Source organism: Anoplopoma fimbria, chromosome 21, assembly GCF_027596085.1.
Source record: "Anoplopoma fimbria isolate UVic2021 breed Golden Eagle Sablefish chromosome 21, Afim_UVic_2022, whole genome shotgun sequence".
Classification (NCBI taxonomy): Eukaryota; Metazoa; Chordata; class Actinopteri; order Perciformes; family Anoplopomatidae; genus Anoplopoma; species Anoplopoma fimbria.
Genome location: NC_072469.1, coordinates 7313919 through 7340397, shown reverse-complemented (window position 1 = coordinate 7340397; position 26479 = coordinate 7313919). Strand labels below are relative to the sequence as shown.

At 39.2% G+C, this 26479-nt stretch overlaps 4 protein-coding genes across 4 annotated transcripts in view; 2 read left to right on the top strand and 2 right to left on the bottom strand.

Annotated features, from left to right (window-relative positions):
- LOC129110840 (collectin-12-like) overlaps nucleotides 1-7556 on the bottom strand; it is a 31788-nt gene extending 24232 nt beyond the window's left edge. Inside the window, exons 1-2 of the mRNA XM_054623076.1 lie at nucleotides 7330-7556; nucleotides 6389-6439 (exon numbers count right to left, since the gene is read on the bottom strand). Of these exons, the coding sequence (XP_054479051.1) occupies nucleotides 6389-6439; nucleotides 7330-7336 (58 nt within the window). The 5' untranslated portion in view covers nucleotides 7337-7556. The remainder of the gene's footprint in view (nucleotides 1-6388; nucleotides 6440-7329) is intronic.
- Nucleotides 7557-10271: 2715 nt separating this feature from the next.
- Nucleotides 10272-14262, top strand: LOC129111057 (clusterin-like protein 1). The gene is made up of 8 exons (XM_054623351.1): nucleotides 10272-10335; nucleotides 10974-11073; nucleotides 11176-11324; nucleotides 11665-11835; nucleotides 11966-12422; nucleotides 12917-13045; nucleotides 13620-13834; nucleotides 14053-14262. The coding sequence occupies exons 2-8, from the start codon at nucleotides 10983-10985 to the stop codon at nucleotides 14260-14262; spliced, it is 1422 nt and encodes a 473-aa protein (XP_054479326.1). The 5' UTR covers nucleotides 10272-10335; nucleotides 10974-10982.
- Nucleotides 14263-16719: 2457 nt separating this feature from the next.
- tyms (thymidylate synthetase) lies at nucleotides 16720-20350 on the top strand. Its single transcript, XM_054622714.1, has 7 exons — nucleotides 16720-17058; nucleotides 17879-17952; nucleotides 18262-18436; nucleotides 19228-19329; nucleotides 19420-19595; nucleotides 19696-19767; nucleotides 19849-20350. Exons 1-7 carry the CDS (start codon nucleotides 16806-16808, stop codon nucleotides 19984-19986), a joined length of 990 nt encoding a protein of 329 aa, XP_054478689.1. The 5' UTR covers nucleotides 16720-16805; the 3' UTR covers nucleotides 19987-20350.
- A 32-nt stretch (nucleotides 20351-20382) lies between these two features.
- Nucleotides 20383-26414, bottom strand: enosf1 (enolase superfamily member 1). Its single transcript, XM_054622713.1, has 15 exons — nucleotides 26288-26414; nucleotides 26089-26191; nucleotides 24769-24884; nucleotides 23640-23726; nucleotides 23524-23550; nucleotides 23362-23434; nucleotides 23219-23257; nucleotides 22951-23033; nucleotides 22745-22867; nucleotides 22535-22669; nucleotides 21580-21621; nucleotides 21366-21495; nucleotides 21027-21126; nucleotides 20853-20934; nucleotides 20383-20490 (listed from the first exon to the last, which is right to left on the bottom strand). The coding sequence occupies exons 1-15, from the start codon at nucleotides 26390-26392 to the stop codon at nucleotides 20398-20400; spliced, it is 1338 nt and encodes a 445-aa protein (XP_054478688.1). The 5' UTR covers nucleotides 26393-26414; the 3' UTR covers nucleotides 20383-20397.
- Between the last annotated feature and the right edge of the window lie 65 nt (nucleotides 26415-26479).

The following is a 26479-nucleotide window of genomic DNA, read 5'->3' as shown; positions in this document are numbered from 1 at the left end:
TCTGTAAGCTGCTGGCTGAGATGTGACTTTATTTTTTTAATCACATAATACTTCACTGTTTCTGGATGTCTGCTTGGGAAACATAACTTGTCCGCCTACAATTTTCTGTCCTTCACTCACACAAACACCTACACTTAGTTCGGCTCTTACCACCACTTTAATTTATCCATCTTCCTCTTAAGTGCTTTAAGGTGTCTGAGGCTCCCCACATCTTCTAAAACACTTAAAAACCTTGTGTGTGAATGTTTTTGAGACAAATTAATTAAAAAAATTGAAGTGCCCAGGCTATAGAACTTGCAAATGACACAAGATGGCATACAATTAGAGGAAATATATTTTTAAAACATGTTCAAGCAACCAAGCTTAAGTGCAGAGAAGTGCAGAAGACATTTTCATTCCACAGAATCATCATCATCAGAGCCAAACAGAGAAGCAGCACTCAGTCCTGTTTAAACTGAATGGGCATAATTAGTCAACAAGCAACAGGTGTGGGGCATTAAACCACAAATAATCCACAACAGGTGTTAAAGAGGCATGATAACTTTTGGTAGGAGAAACACATGTAGAAAAAATTTGTTCTTAAAATTGAATTTTCAGCCTTGAAGTCCCTTTAAATCGATTAAAAATAGCACTCAAAAAGCCACTTCCTTGAAAGTCGAAGAGAAACCGTTTGTTTTATTGCTGGTCTGCCCCATTTTAGCAGGTGACTTCTGTAAGTGTTTTTTCTTAACGTCTACTCTCTACAACAGGTGTTTAACCCGCTGCAGGTCAAGTATGTGTACGTCTGGAGCTGCTTTCAACAGAAAAGGACACTATGAAGCCCCTAAACAAAACTTAGACCAAGGAACTGAGTCGTGTTTGAGTCCTTCTGACGAATGCACGTACACTCCAGAGGGGAAATATCTAATGAAGCTCTTTAGCTGCTTGTCACTTTGAGCAACACCTTTCATAATAAGTTACAATTTCGGTAACTGAAAATGAGAAAATGTGACTTTACGAACTGGGAGAATCAAGTGAGAGAAAATGTAAACAATAACAGCAAAGAGAGAGGCACAACTATCCTTCCATGTATTGTCTGTAATCGCTTATCCTATACAAGGTTGTGGGGGGGGGCTGGAGCCGAACTGAGCCGAGATGACAGGAGGCATAGTAAAAAAAGAAGACAAATAACACATGTGCTCCCACAGAGATATGTTTGTGAAGGCATGCTGACTGTGAAATCTCAAGGCCAAGGGAACATTTTGAAGAAGGCTTTGTACGGTTTACCAAAGTATTAAGAGATCAAAACCTGCCATGCAATGTTAAGACAGAACTAAAAGGCCGACTTTGAGAAAAACCGCAACATAATTCCATAAAAAAAGGCCAAGAAACCACAGCAAAGTGCATAAGAACCCTCATCAGACATTCTGACAAACACACTGCCAAGTATCGAATGACAGTATGTATTAGACGTGTCGGGGTCTAACCAAAGCTGGCTAGTGGTGTTAACATAACCATGTTTGATTCCATGTTAACCAGGATGGATGAGGTGGTAGGTGAGGTGCCATTATGAAGTGATGCTTCTCTGCCAGAGGAACCCACCGGACCGAACCGAGCCCCGGCCGTGCTGACACAGCTGGTTCCAGGCAAAGACACCCAAACGCCCGTGCTCGGCTCCAGGAATGTTCCGGGCCTCGCTGAAGAAACCATAACAAGTGCAGGAAATAGATTAGTGCACTCTGGGTTCTGCGCCGGCCGCAAACCTCCCGAGCCCGGTCCCTTCAAACCCACATGTGTGGGAAACAGGAGACACAGCAGCAGAGGGAGTAAGACCCCGATCCAGACGGGGTGGGTGCAGATCCAGATCCCAGGAGGACCTGCTGCGTGGAGCAATCAAGCCTCCATTATTTAATGACTGGCCCTGACTCCTACCTGCAGACCAACATCCCTCCAGTTAAAATCAGTACAGTAATAGCATCCAGCAACGCAAGAACATTTATATAAAATATGTTGTCACTTAAATGTAAACTCACTGAATTGTGAAAAATGAATACTTTGATTTTCTGACAGTTATTTATAACGTAAAGGTCATAGCAATACATCTTTCCACAAGGAGTCTTGCAGTTGACTCTTTGTTGTACTGACTCTGCCTCAATCTGTCTTGGGTTTGCCTAACTGAGGTTGCATTTATCTTCTTTACATAATACCCTTTGGGAAAACTCGCTTTGCCGCAGTGTTCTGCATTACCAGTTCTTAAGAAAGTCAATTTAATGGTTGCAAGGGTTGGCAGGTGTTTGTGAATGCTAAAACAAAAGTTAAGATATAATGTAGGACTCGCTCCTTTCATGTTTAGCTTCCTTGCTAACTTGCCATCCTAGCTAAAACAAAGGATTGAGATGAAAGTTTGCTTTACTTCCAGTAAAAAATAAATAATCACAATTTCTCTTTGTAGTTAGTGAACCAATATATTGTACATATGGTATATACATTATTATTGCCCTTGAGTAACCTAATTATCCCGGTAAAGAAAACCCTACCAATGTCCCAGACATTAATGCTAATGCTGCTCCCATTGGGTGCCACTAGCATTTTGCTAACATACATTATTGCTAGGCTTTATCCCTGATCTTCATAGTGCACGTGACTGAACTTGTCCCATTCAACATTTAAGTTATATACATGTAGAGAGTGAGCAACGAATACTGTTAGGAGCAAGATAAAGTGCACACATAATGGCTTGTGGTTGTGTTTTCATCAGATCAACTGACTGCAAAGTTACAAGTTCTTTTGTAACTGGAGGGTTTCTGGTTTAACTCAGGCTAAGGGGTGGCTGCCATTGAACAATGATTATACCAGCTCTAAAGGGGCTGTAAGGGTTCAGCCAAAGCTCAGGTAGTTTTCTATTTTATTCTGATGGCCTTCTTATGTCAACCCCCCACTGAAAAATAAATATGTTTAAAGCTTGAGCCCTGTGGAAGCAATTCCAGCCTGGCTTCAACTTGGCAGGCAGAGAGATGGGATTACCAGATGAGTTCACTCAGTGAATGTACTGGTGTGTGTGTGTGTGTGTGTGTGTGTGTGTGTGTGTGTGTGTGTGTGTGTGTGTGTGTGTGTGTGTGTGTGTGTGTGTGTGTGTGTGTGTGTGTGTGTGTGTGTGTGTGTGTGTGCGTGTGTGCGTACGTATGTGTGTGTTGTGCCATTCCACTTGTAAACAAATGAGTGGAAAAATGTGTCTATGTGTGTATTTGTGTAAATATACATGATGTATGCATACCTTCTGGATGACATTTGTATAAGATAGAGAACAGTTAATTCTGTTTAAAATGTGTGTGTGTGTGTGTGTGTGTGTGTGTGTGTGTGTGTGTGTGTGTGTGTGTGTGTGTGTGTGTGTGTGTGTGTGTGTGTGTGTGTGTGTGTTTGTTACTGTGTTTCCTCATCAGGCTCTCTCTGACTTAGGGAAAACTGACTCATTACTTTGTGCGTCCAAAAACCTGAAAGCTACTTTTGAGGATATGTCAATGTTGTCACTAAGTGTTACTTGTACACGTGTTGATATTACACATTGTTCTTTTTAATGCAGAAAGGCTGGAGGAAAGCCTAAGTTTGTTGGTGTGGATGAAGAAACTGAATGAAAGCGAAATGTCAGATTTTTTCACAACTGCACTACAGCCTTTTATTCTACAACTGAGTGTATCAAATCTGGAACTTTCTTGGAAAACGAACTTTCTTGAAAAACGAAGCCAACCATCAGACCTTGGTGTATTTCATTGCTCCTTTATCTTTCCTCATGCACTTTTATAAGGAAAAATTACACAAGCCAACAGCAGTTAATCATTCTAGCTGAGAAGACCACAGCGCTTTTACATGCTTTAGCCAATTAACTACAAAACTATGTCTTCTTTACACTACTGGAGTCCATTTAACATCCGTCCATTGAAGACTGATTTAGTTGATCAGCAACCACTGACTTCTAATCATTTCAGTAAGGTATGAAAAATCCCATTGCAGTGGCTTGAAACAGATCATTCATTTATATTTTCCTGTAGTCATACTGTTGCAAAAAGGCACTTTTGTTGAAATATCTTCAAGTGCTTGTGTGAAATTATAAGATCCAAAAAGCAACCTAATAATCTAGAAAATATACAAACCTCTTGTTTGTTGTTCATGGTTGATTTCTTTTACACTGTATTCATTTTTTTTACCCAAAGTGCTTCACAAGTCGGAAGATGTATCCATGTTTTTAAACTGCAAGGTGATTTTCATTGTGTATTGGAATTGATGGAAGTGAATGGCTTCCTGGAAGGTTTTCTAGAGCGCTTCAGAAAACAGTCAGCTGTAGTAGCAAAGGTTGTGAAATGTGTATCTATATGCTCAGAAAAACAGAAGCCCACTTGTATTGTATGAACTGTCTCTTAGAGATGTCCACTTATTAAACCAGTCAAATGGAGTGCTCTCAGTGGTGACTAACAGTTACAGCTTTGACAAATCAAAACAATTCAAACACTATCAGTCTCCTGGGAGAATGCAATGAATTAAAGCAAAACATGCAGAGAGGAAAGAGCTGCTTGTTTCCATGAGTGATGGAATTATTGTGCTAATAGTAGAAGAATGAGGGTTTGTGATGGTTTGCATGAATGCGGCTAGATTGCACAACAAAGCCTCCAGAGTGGTGAGACCGACCCTCGAAGTCGGCCCCTCCAAACAGCTGCCGTGTCCCTCAGAGGGCCAACAGCACTCAGCACAGAGTTCAGCAACTTTCTCTCTCTCGCTCTTTCTACTCCGCCGAATGTCAAGAGTTCATTTGAATAAAGTTAAAAGTGAGAGCGGGATTTGGCTCCCTGCCCCGCAGCTCTCTAATCTAATCCATGAGCGCCACTTGCACGCGCCCACAGAGAAAGACAAACAGGATGCTTCTACTTGGGTAACTTGGATGAAAAGAGATTGTGTTTTAACACAGTTTGAATTCCTCTCAGCTGGTGCTGTAGTCCGCTGCCTCACATCGACACTCGTGGACCTCGTCCGAACTGTGTGTGGATGAGTCATACTGAAGCAAAACCCTAACTACAGAGACACAGAGGCTCCTGATCCCAAATCAATGTTGAACCAACAGAACAGTGATGGAGCACACGCTCCGTCTCTAAGGAAAGTACTTATGATGATGTGTTTGAGTGTGTGTGTGACACAGCGTTTGCCCTTTGCTGCCAGTTTTTTTCTTCTTTATCCAAACGCATGAATGCATGAGCTTGATGGCAAACATATGCCTCAAAAAACCCAACAGCAGCGAGTGGAAGAGCAGAGAAACGAACGCTTTCTGCATGACAGTAGTTGTGCTTTCTCATCATTTATGTAACATCTTGTTTGACAGATTTTGCATTTACGAAATAAAATGCGAAATAACAATGCATATTGCGTGAACTTATCGAGAACGTACAAAGAAGAAAAGGGGAAGAACAGGATGGACCTTATTGTTTGCCACCGGGGAAAAACAAGCTAGAAATGCAACTTTCAAAGGGTCTTTTCGACAAAAATACATACTTTTCCACTTTACAGGAAGCTTTAATAGGAACTATTTGTTGGGCAGAAAATAAAACCGGTTTACAGTGAGGTCTATGGATTCCTCAGCGTAATGTGGACACTTTTTCTGGAAAGACATGTTGCTGTTTTATTGTATTGGAGGCAAAATGTGAGGGACAGATATCCCAAAACCTGGAAAAAATACAACCACAACTGGTTGCCTGGCTTGATGCCACTAGAGGTGCGTGTTTGTACTTTGGGTGAACTAACCATTTAAGCTTTTCATCTTTATCATTCTGGTCTTTTCTGGTTCCCTACCAGCATCAAAGTCTTATGGGAAAACTTGTGAAAATGGGGCCTGACTGCATATTTAACAATCCACATGGTGCATGTGTACACAAACCAAATGCATATGAACTCTGTCTGCACCACAACAGAAAGATAAATGTTGAATGTTTGAGTAACTTCACGGTTGTGTGAGTCAATGCGTTTAAGTGACTCAATTTAAGCGAATGAAAGGGAGAAGAGAGATTCTGAAGCTTCTTGATCTGTCAGGGGTTGTAGGTTCAGCAGTGAGGTGGACCTCACAGACTGTCAGCCACATTTATGGTAAACCCGAACCCAGCAGAATGATTAGCGACCAAGCTAAATATCAGGACTGTTGAGGCTCTGGCAGCCTGCTCTCTGTCCTGACGTGAAGAATGTGTCTTTCGTGTTAACTGGCAGATTCAAGGTAAGTAACAGCAGAAAAGAGGAAAAACCAAAAATACTATGGAATAGTTTAATTCACAACAATTCATTCTGACAACTATATAAAAAAAAAGTTGTGTGATTAGAACTCTAACTGTGTCTCTGTTTCTCTCTTCCACCTTAAGAAAAAGGACTTTTCACTCACCGAACCTCTTGTATCCAAAAGACTGTACTTCCTCCTCGTCTGCAAAGTCGTCTGTGTGACATAAACATAAACATGACATAAGTAGGTCATATACACACCACTGGTAGTACATTTCGTGTAAAGATAATGGGGAAGACTCTACAATCAAAATAAAAACACAAAGAAACGCCACAGGGCAGCTGCACAGAGCCAAGAATTCATCATGTTATCCTTAAGTACAATGATCTCAGTTTGACAGGGTGGAGGCAGCCAACAGTGCATTAGGTTGGAGATAGTGGAGTATCATCTCTAGGCTGTCTGTGTATGTGTGTATGTGGAGATAGGAGGTCCAGAGAACTGTAAAAGCCACAGGCTGCGGTTTCTCTGGGTTGTTGACAGTAAACCCTAATTACACTCTGCTGCACTACACTGGAGACTGGAGCAGAGCAGAGAGAACATCACGGGTAATGGTAAACAGATGGGATTGGAGAGGGGAGACAGGGTTGAGCTGAGTGTGTGTGTGTTTGTTGGTGGGGGGTCAGAGGGGGTTGGAGGGCTATTTCACCTCAGTTTTATGCTGGTAAAAATAATATTTTGGTTATTCATGCCACCAATAGAGAACATTGCCTTTTAGAGGCTATGGGTGGAGAGTCAGCACAAATACAGCAGTTTATCATCATCACTCATGCAGGATATTTCTTTACAATGAAAAAGTTTTCTTGTTTCTCCAATCCAGCAAGTAAAATAAAACATGATGTAACTTAGTGATGTAAGAAAAATCCAAGAAAATCCAAGTATTTCACAACTTCTGCACCGCAGTACCGTAATGTCATCCAGATGTGAATCACGCACCACAAAGAAATGCGCACAGAAATATGTAAAGAGTGTAATCTGTGCATTTGGAAAACACATTTCTTTTTTTTCTTTTTTAAGTATAAGCTGCACGTAAAAGAAAAACATACCTTTCATGGCGTTTTTCTAAATCGTTGAGGGTTGTAGAAGAGATGAGGACCCCTGTCACTTTCTGCGCATCTCAGCATCCAGTGCAATGGTGCAAACTTGATCCAAGACACACAACTAATAAAAGAAATGATAAAACTATAAGTATGTCTTCATGTCCAGTCTTCAGTTTAAAATCCCATCGTCTCTGTTCTCTTGCTCGCTTAGTTTCAGGAGAGTTTCTGCAGGAGTGATGTGATGTTACTGGAGCCTGAAGGAGGAAGACGTGCAGGCTTTTTTTTTTTTTTTTACTACCAGTGTAAAGTTACATAGCAAAAAGAAGGATGGACTTCCTGTGTTGCCTTCAGAATTAAATCACTTTGTTGCGTAAAACTGTTATCAAAATTAAATTTTACTTTTACAACCTAATAATTCATCTACAATCTGAATATTTAGCTTTTATCTGGATGCTTCCAAACAACTCTGAAGTAAAGGAATAATTTCACATTTTGTATCCAAGTGTCTCCAAAGCTGCCCATTGAAAACATTGTGTTATACTTGTTTAATTCGGATAGAAAAACAGTTGCTTTAACTCTATGTGCATTTGTTAACCAAACACTTATGACCTTTTCTTTTTTTTTTTACCTACAAAACAAACACCTACCGACAAAACTCTTATTTTATAGTGCCTCACTCCCGGTGCTCCCTCACATCTGTCTCTAGCTTTCTCTTTGAAGCACTACATCCTCACCAGTTCCCTTCGGAGACAACCAGTGCCTCCCTGAGGTTTTTGAAGTCTTCCCAGTGACTGTCCCGTCCTCTCCCGCTGAGTCTCCCCCTGTCGGGATGGAGGAGGTGCGGACAGACCCCGGGGACGTCGTGCGGCGTTTTGCAGTAAAGCCAGCCGGAGATGAGATTAAGTTACTGGGGGTCGATGGCAATCACGTCCCCGGGTTAAAAAAAATCTGGTACCCATTAAAGATAATTTCAAAAGGTTCTGGAGGAGGTCGAGCGACACCGAAACGGCGACATTTCTGTGCAGTTTTTTTTTTTTTACATATTCACATCTCGTTTCCTTTCAGGATGAAAAATCACTTTCATATTCACATGATATTCTTTCAGGGCCATTTGGCCTCTCTGTGGTTTTCAATAATGTGGTACTCATGTGGTTTGTGGTATTTTATCAACTGATTTATCACAATAACCCCCACATTCCTAGAAATAATACTGCGAAAATCTCCATATTTTCAAGACATATTCTATTACAGTAAAAATTCATTTTAACCTGGTCTAGTGAAGGCAGCTTCTAGGGAAATTCCTAGAAATAAGTCTGTATCCTCAAACAAAGACAAAAAGGAACATTAAAATCAAGAAATATGACAAACAAATACATGTATTAAGTTGATTTCATAAATGAAGTCTCCTTACTTATTTGATTGATGAAAACAACATTGTAGATTATGTAGATTTTTGCATTTTAGTGCTTTATTTTCAGTTTCAGGCTGAATCATTTTTACAATGTGCGTTAAAGTCATCTTCCTTGGAATGTCTGTTTCATAGGAAACAAGATGGATTTGCTTTGCTGTGATACATACTATATTTCTTAACTTTCTCATTAGATGATATAGATCTTTTTATTTATTTACTTTTGCCATAACATCGATTTCTGTTGCATAAGATTGTCGCCAACGGCAGCCAATACTGACCACAATCTATCCAAAATTCTCTAGGGTTCACCAGCGGCCATTTCCCCTTTGACTCCTCCAGGTGCGATGATAATTTCAATAGTTCCTGTCTCCATAATCTCTCCAGCCTGCAGATGCAGATCACTGATCAAAGGCAGAAAAACAGCTGCATCGGACATCAAAGACATGAGACAGGGCCGCTCTTGTGTCTGCAGGTTAGTGTCACTGGGCTACAACGCACTGATGTGGCCCCCGATGTTAATCTTTTTACACTCGCTCAGTTCAAACCAAGTGATTTACAGGAAATAGATTACAGATAACACCAACTATAGAATCCTCTGAGCTTAAAAAAAACAAAAAAACATGACACAGACTCAGATCTGTTTTGCTTCTTCCTCCAAACAGCCCCAGTAATAGCTGGAGTTTGACCCTGGTCCACCGCAGCTTAGATTCCAGACTCGCCTGAGATGATAAAAGCGACTAATTAGCTGTTTTCCTAAAGTCTTCAAAACTGTTATTTTACTGTCGGCTATAATTGGAGCAGCGGGTTGGTATTAGGCCCCAGATAGGGATCGCGGCATGCTGATAAAAAGCAGCTGAGGGTCAGGTATCTTTGCAGCCATGCTCCTGCTGGTCCTCATTCAAAAGGTTGGGACCTCATTTGCTGGGTCAAGGCTTTTTGAGCAGTGGGCTCCGATTAACAGAGAGCTGAGAAAGCACACAGGAATTCCACATTTGCCACGCCGCTGCCCTGTTCGGATACCGCGATTAAGAACGACTCAGATTGTCTTGTGTGCAGCAGGAGAGAGAGCCAGGAGACAGGAAGCAAGAGGATTTTTTTCTCATGCAGCGCTGACACAGCATGATGGATGCTCTAGAATTTAAATATAAAGTTAAAAGCACACCCACTGCTTTCCTCTTTACTGTTTTGTGTATAAGCATGCATATTTGCACATGTACATACAGTCCTCTCTTCTGAGCCAAGAGCATGCCAGGTCTCTGCAGGAAGCTCAGGCTTACTGTCAGTCTGATGGAGATTATAGAGCAGAACTTTTCACCTGAGGTCGGCTCTGGTTGTATGTTGGGACACAATAAAGTGAGATAGACCTGCAAAACAATTGAGCACATAATGTTTAGAGTGCATTAACTCTCAGTCATAAACCGATCTGTAGTTACGCTGTGCGCATGAGGCTTGATTATGCAAACTCACTAATAGGATCTGTGCCGGTGAGTAGATCCATAAAAATAGAACAATCCTTTGGGGAAGCCTTACTCTCATCTCTCTATCAGAACAACCTGCTGCTTTTTGTTTTTGGAGTCTGGTGCTTCTCACAGCTGCCAACGGTAAATATACATTAAAAAAAACAATTTAGCTATTTATTTTGTTTTTGTTTTGCATTAATGATCACTGTAATTCCTTCTGTGACAGTGGACTTGGTGACTTTCTTCACAGGCAGCATCAATTTCAATAGACTAGATGATATACTTGTGCAAATAAATGTAATACAACAGTTGCACACTGTTGCTGAATGTCCACAGTCCACCAGGTGCTAGAACAAGAATAGTCTAACTTTTTTATTTAGGAATAAATAAATAGTTATTTGAGCTTAAACCTTTGTTGACTTAAAATACATAGTTCAATTTCAGTGTATTACCGTTATTTTCCTTTTTATGTAACCTGATTAGATGACAGATGACTGCAGTAGCATCATGTTTATCTTGATTCACACTGATGTGATATTCCATGCTAATGAGTCCACTTTGGGATAATAAATTGCTCTTTGTGTTGTTTTAATATTTTAAAGGCCTCTATAATAAAATGCTTTAGAAATGGCACCACCTTGTGGCGGGTCACATGACCGGTACATGACATGTTCCTTTAAATGTTAGTAAAATGAAAGCCTGTCCTTTGTTGTATAAAGATCTGGTACAGTGTGGTGCTCCATAAAATAATAATGAGTAACTTCTGCACTTTTTTACAGAGCTCAAGGATGAGGAGGCTGCTTGTTCAAATTCTTTGCATCACCAAAGTCCTGCTCTGTTTGGCTGACTCGCCTCCACTGAATGAGGACACGCTGAAAAGTGAGGCCTTCATTAACAGAAAATCACTAAGAGGTACGTTTTCTTACAATTATAGGTTAATGACAGTGTGTTACATTGGTGTGTGTGTGTGTGTATGTGTAGAGCTGTCTGCAGCAGGAGAGCAGTGTGTCGATGAGGAAATAAAGCGGGCGCTGCTCGGGGTGAAGCAGGTGAAGGAAACGATGGAGAAAAAAGAGGAGAAGCACCGACATTTGATGGAGGCCCTGAGACACACTAAGGACAAGAAGGAGGTAAAAAAAATGGTGTTTCTGCCACAGGGTAGTCGAGCAGTTACACGCCAGTCTTTGTGCTTTATTCTGAAGCCCATGACATATTTTCTGCCTCATAAAAGCAAAGCCACAAAAAGCCTCACAGAGAAAACCTCAAAGCAGACAGTGAATAATGAATGTTGGAGCGGGGGTGTAGTTTTACTACGGTCAGGATAAATGAACTGTCTGTAGATTAATCTGCTTTCATTAATGTGATTTCAAAATAAAATACTTTCTGCCAACCACATCATATCCTCTCCGGCTTATTAAGAGGTAATGTATCTGTGACAGAATTTTTTTTCTCTTTTTGGGGTTCCTTCAGGGGGCGATGCAGCTGGTCCGGGAATCAGAGCAGAAACTAGAGGAGGCTGAGCAGCAATGTCAAGATTTAACCAAATCCTCCTTTGAAGAATGTCAGCCTTGTCTTGAAGATACTTGTAAAGCCTTCTACACGTCTACGTGTCGCCGCGGCTTTGCCTCTTTCTCCTTCAAGGTGTGACCTCAGCCTATTAGCTTCTAACTGTCATAATGGTCTCAAACATTCAAAATGATAAAGAGTTTAGACTGATTTGTAAGAGGCTCCAAATGTGATGGTTCCTCTATGACTCTCTCTCTTTCTGCAGGTGGAGGAGTTTTTCAGGAAAATGGCCGACCAGCTGGACGCCACAGAGCACGTCTACAATCAAAACGAGGAGAATGTGGCTCATATTAACTCACCTGAGAACCAGCTCCCAGAGGATGGTGCAGATCTGGAGCTTCTGCATGCAGACACGTCGTTCGGCCGCCTGCTGTCGAACACCAGCCTCCTGTACAACCGGAGCATCCTGGTGGTGCAAAGGATGCAACAGGTGTTCGGGCCTTCCTTCCTGGCGGCCTTCATCACGGAGGTTCGACCCAGCCTGCTGTCTTCCACGCAGGGCAGCTCGAGCGCTGGCTTCTTCAGGACGCTGGGTCTGGATCACATCTTTGAGTCGGTGTCTGACTTCGGGAGGAATGTGCTAGAAGAATTCAGCTCCACGGTGGCCGACGTATTCGAGGAGATGCAAGAAGCAGAGGTGTACTTTCAGCATCCGGACACAGGTATCTGATGCCATTAGTAGTACAACATTTGTGTATACATTAAAGACCCTTTAAAAGTTTTAAACATTTAAAATGTGTCCTATTTATTTGCTGTTGCAGTGCAAAAAAGTATAAAAGCAACAAGGGTCACTACTTCAGGACTTACATTGGCGCCCAGCCCATAGTATTCTATATGTATTTGTTTGGAATAGAGCATCTCAATAACTTAACTGTTAATTATATTTAATAATCTCCAGAATGTTTCCTATTATTGTCAGGAGGTTGCATGTTATGTGTCTCTATAAATCTGGACAGAATTAGAAATGGTGTCACGATGACATAATGACCTTTCCTTTTATAGATTCCTTGTTGCAAAGTAGTTGAATAAAAGCTGACAGGAAGTAAACATGGACCCAAACTGTTGCCTAGCAATAAGATTCAATTGAAACAATCTGTGTATCAAATAATGATTTATATCCAATGTGACATCTGTCAGTGTGTGTTTATCTACAAAGGTACGGGACCCCTGTCTGCTTTGGGACAGTCACAGAGCAGATATCTGTGCAGACGACTGCGCAGTCAAGCAGCAGAGTGCTGGCAGCTCCAAAGTTTGTGCCAGACGTGTGAAGAATATTTATTAAAAGGTAAATAACTTTTTTTTATTAAGTGAGCACTATATGTTCCATAACTATTTAGCAGTTACAAAGAACAGATCTGGACTTTAAATGCAAATTCTGGCCAAAATAAAAAAATATTCACCTAGAGGGATTATTAAAATACATTGCAAAGTTAATTTTAAAGTCTTAATATTACAAACTAGTCTTTCAACTGATGGGTTATAATAGGCATCATGAATGAAAACATTTAGCAGGATGGTAATATTTTGATGGTTATTTGGCTGGTTGTTACTGAGCCTGTTTGATTAATCGTTTAATGCCGTCTTGAGATTGATTGATATATGTTTAAAGCTGATAAAAAAACATTTAAGAAGCTGAAACCAGAAAATGTTTTGCATTTTTTGTTGCTGACTGACTTAAACAGTCAATCAATTATCACAATTGATGATTGATGAATTCATCTACTAATCATTTCAGCCCTTTTTAGTTTAGAACTGCTGGTTTTTACTTGATTTTAAATCGAACTAATGGCATTTTAGCCAGAGAATAGTCTGCACGGATTTATGCACGCTTCTCTGTATGGTATCATTTGTACTTACAGAGTGTCCCAGCGTCCAGCAGTTACACTCAGAGATGGAGGAGATGCACATGCTGCTCAACGCCTCCCGTCAGCAGTACGACGACCGGCTGCAGCTGGTTCACAGACACACGGCCGACACACAGAGATGGCTCAGCACCATGGAGGACAAGTACGGCTGGGTCGGCCAGCTGTCCAACAGCACCGTCGGCCCACGCAGCTCCTTCAGTGTGATCACAGTACGTCTGCAGTAACGTTTGTCAGACTGTATCTCATAGTAGTTATGAGGGTTGCTAGGGGCCAAATGCACTTTAATACTTATGTTATTTACAGTTAATCCAATCTGATTACCTGGTTTTATATAAAATAGCCTAAGATGTGTATAATTATTTTGTCTGGCAAGAATCTTGTTTTATTTTTGCCATCACTGATTCAGTTCCACTTATTCTATTTTCAGGTGAATGCACAGCAGCAGATGAAGAACATGAGACCTAAAGCTGACATCAGCGTGGTTGTAGACATACTGGACTCCGGCCCGGTAACCGTCTCAGTCCCCTCAGAGCTGCAGGTGGACGACCCTGCTTTTATCCAATATGTAGCTCAGGAGGCTCTGACACTCCATAAACAACAGATAAGAGGTTTTGATCCAAGCAGCGTTCTGGCTTAGGTCATTATTTTGCTCCCAGCTTCACCTGGCAGATATCCAAATAAAATTTGAGTAAAATGAAATGTGATAATTTGAAACCGCCAACTTTGCACCATGACAAATCCCTGTGCATGTCTTCAAATCTTATTCTGAGACCCACAATGCAAATATATGATATGTTATAATCCAAAATGATGAGGTAGCTAAGAAACTATCATGAATTTAATCCTTCATTGCTGTTGTATTAAAAGATTAAATGCACCCGTGTGCAATGCAGTATTGGTATTTGTAGCCATGTGAAAATCCAGTTACCTGACTTGCTTGTGTGGGTCTTCAAAAGACTACTTTTGAAGACTTGAATTGAGTAATGTTCAGAAGCTGAATAAAGAGTCCAGTTCTTAAACAATTAAGCTTATCTTTGTAAAACTTAAAAATGCACCTTTATACACACAGCTTTTATTTTTTTTATTCACGTATGTTCATTCTTATTAAATGTTTATGCAATAAAATGATGTACACTGTGCTTGAACCATTCTTTTGTTTTTTGTTATGTTTGTCATCCAAAGAAAGTAGGGCACTTTCATATAATTACTTATTATTTATTTATTTTTTTGTAAAGCAGACTTTTTAAATCATTAGAACACATTTTCCTCAGTTTATTAGAACAATCTGGATTTATGGTTGTGCCGATAAGAAATTTAAGAATACAGACATTATACTGATATTATACTGTTTATATATATTGTCAGTAATTAATTATAAAGAATTAGTTAAACGTATTTGATTCCTTCACATAAAATTTACATACTTTCTTTTTTATACACAGTACCAGTCAAAAGTTTGGACACACCTTCTCATTCAACTACTTTGAAGAATCTAAAATATAAAACATATTCTGGTTTGTTGAGCATTTGTTTGTTTACCACATAATTCCATATGTACCCTTCATAGTTTGGATGTCTTCAATATTAATCTACAATGTTGAAATTTTTTAAATAAAAATAAAAATAAAGAAAAACCATTGAATGAGAAGGTTGACTGGTACTGTATTGTCAGTATATAATTGTCAGTAATTAATTATAAAGAATTAGTTTAACGTATTTGATTCCTTCACATAAATTTTACATACACTCTTTTTTATATATAAAATATCGTTTAATTAATATTTTCTGATAAGCTTTTGGCAGTCAGCTGGCAAAAAGTAGGGTGCCATAAAGAATATTGTTTCCTGTTTGAGGTTTTCTTTTGGTAATTAATTATAAAGAATTAGTTTAACGTATTTGATTCCTTCACATAAAATTTACATACACTCTTTTTTATATATAAAATATAATTTATCTAATATTTTCTGATAAACTTTTGGCAGTCAAGTGGCAAAAAGTAGGGCACTGTAAAGAATATTTTATGCTTCCTGTTTGAGTCAGCTGGCAAAAAGTTTTTTTTGGTAATTAATTATAAAGAATTAGTTAAACGTACTTGATTCCTTCACATAAAATTTACATACACTCTTTTTTATATACTTTTTAATATATAAAATATAATTTAATTCATATTTTCAGGTGGCAAAAAGTTGTTTTTTTGACTAAAAAGCAGGGTGCTTTTTACTCTCGCGAGATTTAGAGGAGACACCGCACACGAGTCGCGCATGCGCAGAGCCGCCGTGTTACACATGTAAATGTAAAATGTTTGTTCAGTCACACTAAAATAAATCTCTGCATTTGACTCTCACAGCCAAACAAACAAAGAAATGAAATAACAAGTGACAATCAAATAAACAAACTAAATAATGAAATAAATAAAAATCAAGTGATATTGGTAAAATATAGTAAACAAATACAAGATAAAATACCAAATGAAAAGATGATACACGGGCATACTGCCTGTGTTGTAAGGCTGATTTATACGCCAAACTTTGTGATATAAAAAATATATAAAACATACTCAAACACACCCAAAGCCAGCTGCCACTAATAAGAAAAATACTTATTGTCTGTGTCTGTGTAGTTGTATAGTATGTGTATTTATTGTCTGTGTAGTTGTATAGTATGTGTATTTATTGTCTGTGTCTGTGTAGTTGTATAGTATGTGTATTTATTGTCTGTGTAGTTGTATAGTATGTGTATTTATTGTCTGTGTCTGTGTAGTTGTATAGTATGTGTATTTATTGTCTGTGTAGTTGTATAGTATGTGTATTTATTGTCTGTGTCTGTGTAGTTGTAAAGTATGTGTATTTATTGTCTGTGTAGTTGTATAGTATGTGTATTTATTGTCTGTGTAGTTGTATAGTATGTGTATTTATTGTCTGTGTAGTTGTATAGTATGTGTATTTATTGTCTGTGTAGTTGTATAGTATGTATGAATTTCCCCCATGGGGATCAATAAAGGAATATAATAAACATAACATTATGCAGATTAGGCGATGACGTCATTTAAGACAGCCAATAGCGACTTCCCTTACTGGATGGGAGGAGTCTCTTAAATTACGCGGGAGATAAATCAATAGTTTGAGCAACACACTTTTTTTCTGACAGTCGGCAAGTTACTTTTTTTTGGGGTCTGCAAACATGCCCGCCACCTCAGAAATACACACAGAAAACAGCCGTGAGGTGGTGGAGCAGGAGGAGAAGTCTGCAGCGGTGGAGCAGGAGGAGAAGTCTGCAGCGGTGGAGGAGAAGAATAACTTCGGTGTTTTGTGCGATGAACGCGGATATGTGGCCCAGGTCGAGCACATCATGCAGCACGGCCGCAGGAAGGGAGACCGGACCGGGACCGGGATCCTCTCAGTGTTCGGGGCTCAGTCCAGATACAGCCTGAGAGGTTTGACTGTGTTTGTTATGCATGTGATTACTGCACATGTTAGGAAAGCTGGACACAAACATGCATTCAAAATGCAAAATAAACTGCAAAATAAACTCAAAAGAGTCAATTCATTCATTAGTCATTTATATACTAATGCAAAATAATACGATTTTTATACATGTGGTTTATCTGCAAATTAACAGATAATACTGTCAAATATTTGTAGTGGAGTAAAACGTACAGATATCTCTGCATTTTTAGTGTTATGTATGTAATTACTGTACATGTTAGGAAAGCTGGAAACAAACATGCATTCAAAATTCAAAAGAAACTGCAAAATAAACTCAAAAAAGTCAAAGTAAATCATGCAGAATGTCCCATTTCAGTTTCATTTATATACTAATGCCAAATAATAAGATTTATACACATGCATACATGTGGTTTATCTGCAAATTAACTGATAAAACTGTCAAATATTTGCAGTGGAGTAAGACGTACAAATATCTTAACATTGTAAGTGCAGTATCATAAAAATATTCAAGAAAAACTACTTTAGTTCATGCATTAAATGCACAGTGCAGCAACCCCACTGATAAATAGGCTTAAATTAGTTTATCACAGATATATAGCTGCATAAGCAATATATCTTTTTATATATATATTTTTTTATAATATATATATATTTTTTAAACCCTCACGTCATTATCAGAGATTGCTTTAAAGATACAGCATGTCAGCCTATAAAATGTACTTTGCTACTTCACACCACTTAAAGCAACTTGCTGCAATTTATTATTTAGTCAGAAATGTCAAATAATCTGTTCCTGTTTATTTGTAGATCAGTTTCCTTTGCTGACGACCAAGAAAGTGTTTTGGAAAGGCATCCTTGAAGAATTGCTGTGGTTTATTAAGGTGAGAATGATACGACAACATTGGTCCCGTTTTTTCACCCAAAATTCTTTTTATAAAAAGAACATTTTCTCACTTTACTCTAGTGGTTTATAGCCATGCAGGTAGTTTTAGGATTGATTGCTTAGGTTTTTACTTATCCTTATCTGTAGAGGGGGAAAAACCCAGTAATATGGCTTTTTAGCTGAGAATTTTTTCTTTTAGCAATTTGTGTGAACTGTCCCTTTAAGTTCACATGCAGCATTTCTGTCTGGGGTTTGGTTTAGCACTGAATTGGGCACTGATATTTCTTCTAATGTGTTTTTTCCTCAGGGATCAACGAATGCCAAGGAGCTGTCAGAGAAAGGGGTGAAGATTTGGGAAGCCAACGGGTCGCGGGGCTTCCTGGACAACCTCGGGTTCACTGATAGAGAGGAAGGAGACCTGGGACCCGTGTACGGGTTCCAGTGGAGGCACTTCGGCGCCGAGTACACAAACATGCATGCAGGTGCAGTTACAGTAGAGTTACGCCCAGTTTTTTGTTTGCTATGTTGTATCTACTTTGACAATCACACATTCCATTATTTAAGGTTTCCATTTCCATTTTATTACATTAAATTTTTTTGGACATCAATTCCCTACAAAAGCATTTTCTTCGAAAACCTCCACTTCTGTTGAACTATATTTTCGGTAACCAAAATGTGGATTTTGTTGTATGATCAAAGTAATTTGGACATGCAGGCCATTAACCACACAAAGTATTAGATGACATTTTAATTGGATGACTTTTTTAAAGACTTTGTAAAATGGTTGTAGGTAAATCTAGATTGAGCATTGCAGTTAAGATTATATTTAAAAAAAGTAAGAGCATCTGACAGTGTGTTTATGTGTTTAAAATAATACATAAAACAGCTACATTACTCAACCTTAAAGGAATAGTTACACATTTTTGAAACTGCATTTTATTTGCTTTTTTGCCCAGAATTAGATGAGAAGATTGATGTGTTACTCATGTAAATACATAAAATAAAAAATGCTTGTCATAGAATAACCAGGAAAAGTGGGGGCTCTGGCTAAAAGTAACATTAGCCCATTAGTTAAAAAGATAATATGTAATTTGTTTAATCTGTGCAAAAACCTTTTCAGAGATATGCATATTTCCCAAAATGTAGAATTATTCCTTTTTAAATAGATTATATTTCCAAGGCATATTACACACATTGTTACAGCTTCACACACAACAGATTACCGTCCCTCCGATCTTAAATAATCTTTTTTTTTAATGATTTCCTTCAACAGATTACACAGGACAAGGTGTTGACCAGCTGCAGAAGATCATCGACACCATCAACACGAACCCGGAGGACAGACGGATCATCATGTGTGCCTGGAACCCCAAAGGTCCTGCACATCTAAAATCTAAATCTTCTTAAACTCACGCTAAACTGCGCCATCATTTTAACGTTAACGTCTCCTCCCGTGTCGCTGCAGACCTGCCCCTCATGGCTCTGCCCCCCTGCCACGCCTTGTGTCAGTTCTACGTGTGTGACGGCGAGCTGTCGTGTCAGCTGTACCAGCGCTCAGGCGACATGGGCCTCGGGGTGCCTTTCAATATCGCCAGCTATGCACTTCTTACCTACATGATCGCACACATCACAGGACTCAAGGTAAGAGCACTTGACTTTTTGTCAAAACTCATTTTAACTGTCTTGTGTGTGTGTGTGTGTGTGCGTGCTCTCCTCACCTTTTTTCTAACTGTCCCTGCAGCCGGGCGACTTTGTTCACACACTGGGAGACGCTCACATCTACGTCAACCACATCGAACCTCTCAAAGTACAGGTGGGTTAGTTCAAAGATGGCTTTTCTGTCTCCCGTCTCTCTGCCTGGCTTTCAGACTTACTCATCTGTCTAATTTTGCAGCTCCAGAGGGAGATCCGCCCCTTCCCCAAGCTGAAGATCCTGAGAAAAGTGGAGAGCATCGATGATTTCTGTGCAGAAGACTTTGAGATCTGCGACTACAACCCTCATCCCGCCATTAAGATGCAGATGGCTGTGTAAAGATCCCACTTTGACTTTAATGATGAATACAAAATGTATCGCTTTATATGTCCTGTATAGTACGTGTTATTCACTCCTGGGTTTTAGTATCATTTCTTGCTGATTTTTGGTGAACTGACAAGTGTTTTCCTCTACCACTGTAAGTCTGAAATTGCCTTTTAGCTGGGAAATTTTCCGTTTTTCAACTGTTATTGAACAAGTTACTGAACTTGTAATTTATGAATAAAGAATCTAAACTTGTGTCAACTTGATTTGTACAGAATTTTTAACCCACAGGAGCCCAGCAGTAACACACAATTTAATATTACAAAGGTCTGAATTTGACAGCGCCTGCTACCCTTATGCTCTTCATTTTCACTCCCCTTAGCCAAGTCTGATTATAAGACTAAACAAAAGCCTTCGGTATAATGTTTATTCGTTCATGATCCGCTTCCAAACTTCTCCTTCAGGGTACTGGTGTCTCTGCACTGATGATTCCAGCATCTCACAGGAGTAGCCTGGATCCTGAGAACAATAAGCACAGTGGACTCAGAAACAAGTGCGTAAAGATGTGCAATTTTAAAATACTTCTATTTCCATTTTCTACTTTTTTTACTTCTACTCCACTACATTTTAGGAAATTATTGCACTTTTACTCCATTTCATTTATTTGATACCTTAAAAGGTACTCTGCACATTCAGATTCAAATTTTTTTTTATCAATAAAAAATATATTTTAGTTAAAAATAAGAACAAAAGCAGAACTTTGCATTCCATAAAGTGAAAAACATGCTCCACCTTTACCAGCTGCAATAATAAAACAACGCCCATGTTTATTTAGAGTAATGTAGATATTCACTTTGTACGCCGCCTGTCCTTCATCTTACCTTGGGAGGCATGTAGTGGGCATCATGAATCACCACAGGACTGGTGAAGTGTTCATGCAGGTGATCCACATATTCACACATTCTGTCAAGAAAAAAAAAAAAAAAACATTGCTGGATGTAATTAGATTTTTGGTTTCAGTCAAGAGATCTTAAAAAAACAACTCCTGCTCTTACCGGTTGCTGAGACTTCCAGACACACAGATGTAGTCGAACAGAATCAGATGCTGGACGAGCTCACAGAGACCGACTCCTCCAGAGTGAGGACAGACGGGCACTGAGGTAGGAGACAGTAGTATGTGTGATGTAGCCATGTTTTTTTTAATAATTTAATTTAATTTATAAATACTATTATTGAAATAGTGAAAATGGAGTTTATACTTGTGTTTTGACTAATCAGTTCATAAAATAGTTTTTTTTTTTAAAGTTTTGACTGGTATAACAATATTTTACTCACTTTTTTCACTTTCGAGGTCATAAATAAATACGTCATTGTTATCATGTCTCGAGTTTTACCCTGGAACTTGTGGGCCATCAGCATCACAGCCAGGTTCTCGTTGACGCTCCCCACTCGACAGCCGTCTATCTGGACAAACTGCAGAGCCGAGGCCTGGAGGAACTGCTTGAACATCACCCTGTTGTGACACTGGAGAGGAAACGGTAAACCAATTAGAAAATATAGATTCATAAGCCAGTGATATGTGCGCTAGAAACAAACATGAGCTCTGACCTGCTCTCCTGAAGCCACACCAATCCCGAGTGGAGCCAAAGCCTGCAGCAACAAAGCCAAACATCTTTATTCAGTCGTCAACAGTGGAAGGATTACTGAACGGGCCTACAGGGCAGGTGACCAGAGGCAAAGACACTCCAAACAACTACAAAGCTTAAAGTACTATAAAACTTAGAGGCAACAAGACCAGAAAGAGATACAAAACAACTACAAAATGTATGCAAAACTACAAAAAAAAAGACACTAAACAACCTGACGCCCAGAAAGGGAGACAAAACGACCACAAAGAGAACTAAAGTGACCACATAGAGAACTAAAACGACCACATAGACTAAAACACACAGAGAACTAAAGTGACCACATAGAGAACTAAAACGACCACATAGAGAACCAAAACCACCACAAAGAGACAAAGAACAACTAACCGTTTGTCTTTCCTTCCATCTGATTGGCTTACTTCTTTTTTATTTCGATTAAGAACGGTTTATAGTCATTTTTGTAATCTTACTTACTTATTTATTGTATTTAAATTGTACATTTTATTATCTTGTTTTTGAACATTTTATTCTATTTTATTATCATTTTAAATCCAGTGTTAATTTGACGCTGTTTTACTACTTCTATTGTTTTACTACTTCTATTGTTTTACTACTTCTACTGTTTTACTACTTCTACTGTTTTATAGCTTTTAATCCTATTTTATTGCATTTTATTATTTTATTATCTTGCATACATTCGTCTGAAGCTGTGAAATTGTATTTTTTAATTTAATTTAATTATTTTAATTAAAAAAACAAAAAAAATTTTCATGGTCCACACTTGCTCTGTCTCACTTTGGCTCGTCAGTCATCTGTGAAGCACCTTGAACTGTACTAACCTCTATAAAAGATGCTCTACAAATTGTCTAATAGTCTGTTTCATGTCGTCAACGTGGAGAATCCAACTTCTTCCTCACCTTGGAGATGGCAGCGTGACCCAGGATGTCATCTGGAGACGTGGGCTCCTCGATCCAAAGAGGTTTGAACTCCGCCAGACTGGACACCCAGCTGATGGCCTCGGCCACGTCCCATCTCTGGTTGGCGTCGATCATCTGAACACGACAGCACTTTAGCACACTGTCATTTCTTAATTTAATACGATGACGAGACTGGAAACCAAACCTTACCAAAGTGTTATCGGGTCCAATCATTTGCCTCATGAGGCGGCACCTGCGTATATCGTCCTCTAGATCTGCACCGACTTTCACCTTGAATTTGGTCCAACCGCTTTTAAGAGCATCTGTGCAGAGCTTCAGAAGCACACAACTGTCACGGCAATTGAAATAGATTTGTCCAACGTGAGAAACTACACTTATTTCAAAGCGCAGATAACCTTTTTGAGAAGCTGGTCTGAGTATCCGAGCCACGCACAGGAGGTGGTGTAGGCGGGATAACCCTCTTTCAGCATGTGATCCTCTGGGAGGAGAGAGAAGCAGCCATTCGGGTAATAAACACTCCAGAAGTGTGTTCTAATAGAGCAGTCGTGGAGTGCAGGGGGCCATTATGCAGGCTTAAAGCACTCCTTAGTTTCTAAAGAGGCAATTTAGTTCCGCAAAATCCAATTCAGCCGTGTAATTAATGACGCTGGTTAGTGTGCTCACCTCTCTGCTGCTTGCCCTCCTGTGCCTTCATGAGTATGTCTGCAAGAGAAAAGAGAAGCATTAAGAGTGTTGATTTGACAAAAGGGGAGTTTCTTTCCCCAAACTGTGCTGAACATATGTTAAACGTTGTAAAGCGGTCTCACCTATAGCCTCCTCCTCTGTAAGCGCATCGGTGATGTATCTGAAGTCAATGCAGGAGACGAGCTGCTTGGGATCCTGGATTGATACACATAAGAGACGATATATTTACTCGTGTGGTCACATCCTGGACATGAATCAGAACATCTAAATATCCTGTGACTCACCATGTCGACAAGCAGCTTCCACAGCGGCTACAAGGAAAATGAAATCATGAAATGTCAAGCTAGTGAAGGAAATTACATTTTTTTTTTCAATAATGTCTCATCAGACAGTTTCCCACCTTGCCCTCTGCCCTCGCCCAAAGGTCCCACACAGCATTGAGGACTGCAGCTACGGCCAGCTGGATCACTCCTTTCTCTGGGCCTAACTGGTTCAGAAGAGAGTTTAAAAACATGAAGCACTGGGGGGGAAAAAAAGGCTTAACTAGAGTGTACATCAAATAAAGGTTATTAGAAAAGAGGCCTAATGTGAAAGACTAACACCAAAATGAAGACCTGACGGAAATAAAGATGTAGTGAAAGACAGTAAAAAGTTTGTTAAAAGTGTGCAAATATTAACCAGAACTTTGAGACCTTCAACAACTAGAAGGACTTTATTCACACATTAGAAATTGCTTTTCTTTGTATCTGAAGAGCCTTATCTATTTATTTTTGCCTGCATGCACTTGAAACAAAGTTTTGAAAAGCCTGGATTCGAGTGCGCACTTATGTTTTCGCCTTTTGTTACCTTTACCACAAATTCTAAATTGCTTTTCTTTGTGTCTAAAGAGCTTCTTCTACTTTTTTTGGCTGCATGCATCTGATACTACTTCTCGAAAAGCCTGAATTCAAGAGCACAAACACTTTAACGTTTATTTGTCTTGGCCAATCAGTCTTAATCAGGAAAATGTATTTTTTAGCTTTGTATTCAAAGAGCCTCTATTACTTTTTTTTGGCTGCATGCACCTGACACTCCTTCTTGAAAAGCCGGTATTTGTAAAATGTATTTATCGTCTTGGCCAGTCAGTCTCCAATCAGGATATTGGGACCTTCAGAAAAAAAGGTTGGAGGACCATGTAGTAGATGATGACAGACAGAATGATTATAAATTGGGACTAGGATTCATATGGCTCCTATTTTTGAATCTAGAGAGGTGGCAAGAATCAGACGGATGCCATGTATCTTATTTAAATAAGAATAAATGGATTTAACGGCATCTATGACAAGATAAGGGGATCTACAAGTTTTTAAAATACAGCAAGGTGCTTTAAGCAAGATGGATAACTTGATAAAAGTCAGGGAGGAGGCAGGAAAATAAATCTCAGGTTATTCTACAGTTGCTTTTAAATATGTTAAATATCAGGCTGCTTTGTTCAGTGTTATCTGTATCTTTTCTCACTATTTTTCTAGTGCTTCTGTGTCTGTTCTCACCCATCTCATCTGACCATCACTGGTCAGGAGGCGGTAAAATCCCCGGAAGTCGTTCACAATCTCCTGCAGGGATTTCCCAACAACCAGTCCAGCCACAGCCTCCACAGCACAAACCACTGCAGGTCACAACCAACACAAATCAGTCTATGGAATACATCCACATCTCATATGTACCACATGTTCTATTGTTCCATTGTTCTAGTCTTTGAACAGATGCACCTGAAATCAGTTGCATTGTGTTTAATATTTATCACCACAAGATGTCGCTGTGAGGTTCAACTTTGAACCTTCTATGGTTTGTACACCAGCATGGTAGACATAAATGCTGCCTTCAAGTACAGTCAGAATAATGGAAACTATTTTGATACCTAAAGTTAACATTTAATTATTAAGAAGTGTATTTACCATTAAAGTCTTCTGTGTTTTTTTTTATTAATGTTTTTACTTTTACAAGAGCTAGGTGAATTATTTATGTATACTATTGTGAAGGGGGGAAGACTCTGAAGACTCAAATTACAAATCTCACTAATTTATGAAAATGTACTATCGTACAAAGATTTTCTTCTTCTTGAAAATATCTGTTAACACTGACATTGTGACATGTAAATATATATATATAAATATAAATTATAAGGTAATCAAATTTAGATTTCAATTCATTCAATTTAATCCTTTGTATCCTTTTTAGCCAAGAACATAGTGTCCCGTCCTGGGGAGGTGGAATACCTTTCACATTTTGGTTGGGATCTAAAAAAAAATGGATAAATTGTTCATGGATGAAATTATTTTCATTACTGACCCTTTTCTTCTATAGAGCTATGATCAAAGCTTATTAATACAAAAGTAGCATTTTTGCTTTTAATACAGTACCAGTCAAAAGTTTGGACACACCTTCTCATTCAATGTTTTGTGTCCAAAACCTTTGACATTCAATGTTTTTCTACATTGTAGATTAATATTGAAGACATCCAAACTATAAAGGAACACATATGGAATTATGTGGTAAACAAATGCTCAACAAACCAGAATATGTTTTATATTTTACATTCTTCAAAGTAGTTAAATGAGAAGCTGTGTCCAAAACTTTTGACTGGTTCTGTATATTTGGCTGATATATGACCTACATTATTTTATCCAACAACCCTTTTGGTCCAATTCACAAAAACTTGCATAAAGTTCTATTTAGGCTCAATGAGGTGGAACATTAGATGCACTTGAACGCAGCAGCACCATTGCGTGTGTGTGTGTGTGTGTGTGTGTTATTCATGGTTGACACTGTTTTAAGAAGTGCACTTTTAATCACCACTGTACAGATCTCACCAATCTCCGTCCCCTTCCCCAGAGTGAATGTGAAGCCGAAGCCCTTCAGCCCGCAGTCCGTGTCCAGCACCACATACGCGGCCGAATAATCCGGGTCGGTGTGCTGCAAGTGTGGGGAAGTGACAGTGAAGTAAACACAATACATGCACACACACACACACAGTGCACTGTTAATACAGACTGCGCACAACTTCCTCACCATCGCATCTGAGCCGTGCTGCTCCAGAGACGTGGGGAACCTCACGTCCCTGACTGTCACACTGGTGATTTTCTGCAACATTTTGTTAAAGATCTTGCGATTCATGAACTGTTTGGAGCACTTCCTTCTCCAGAGTCCCGGAACAAGGTGATCCCACCCACCTCAGCCTGTGATTGGTTTAAACATTGACCA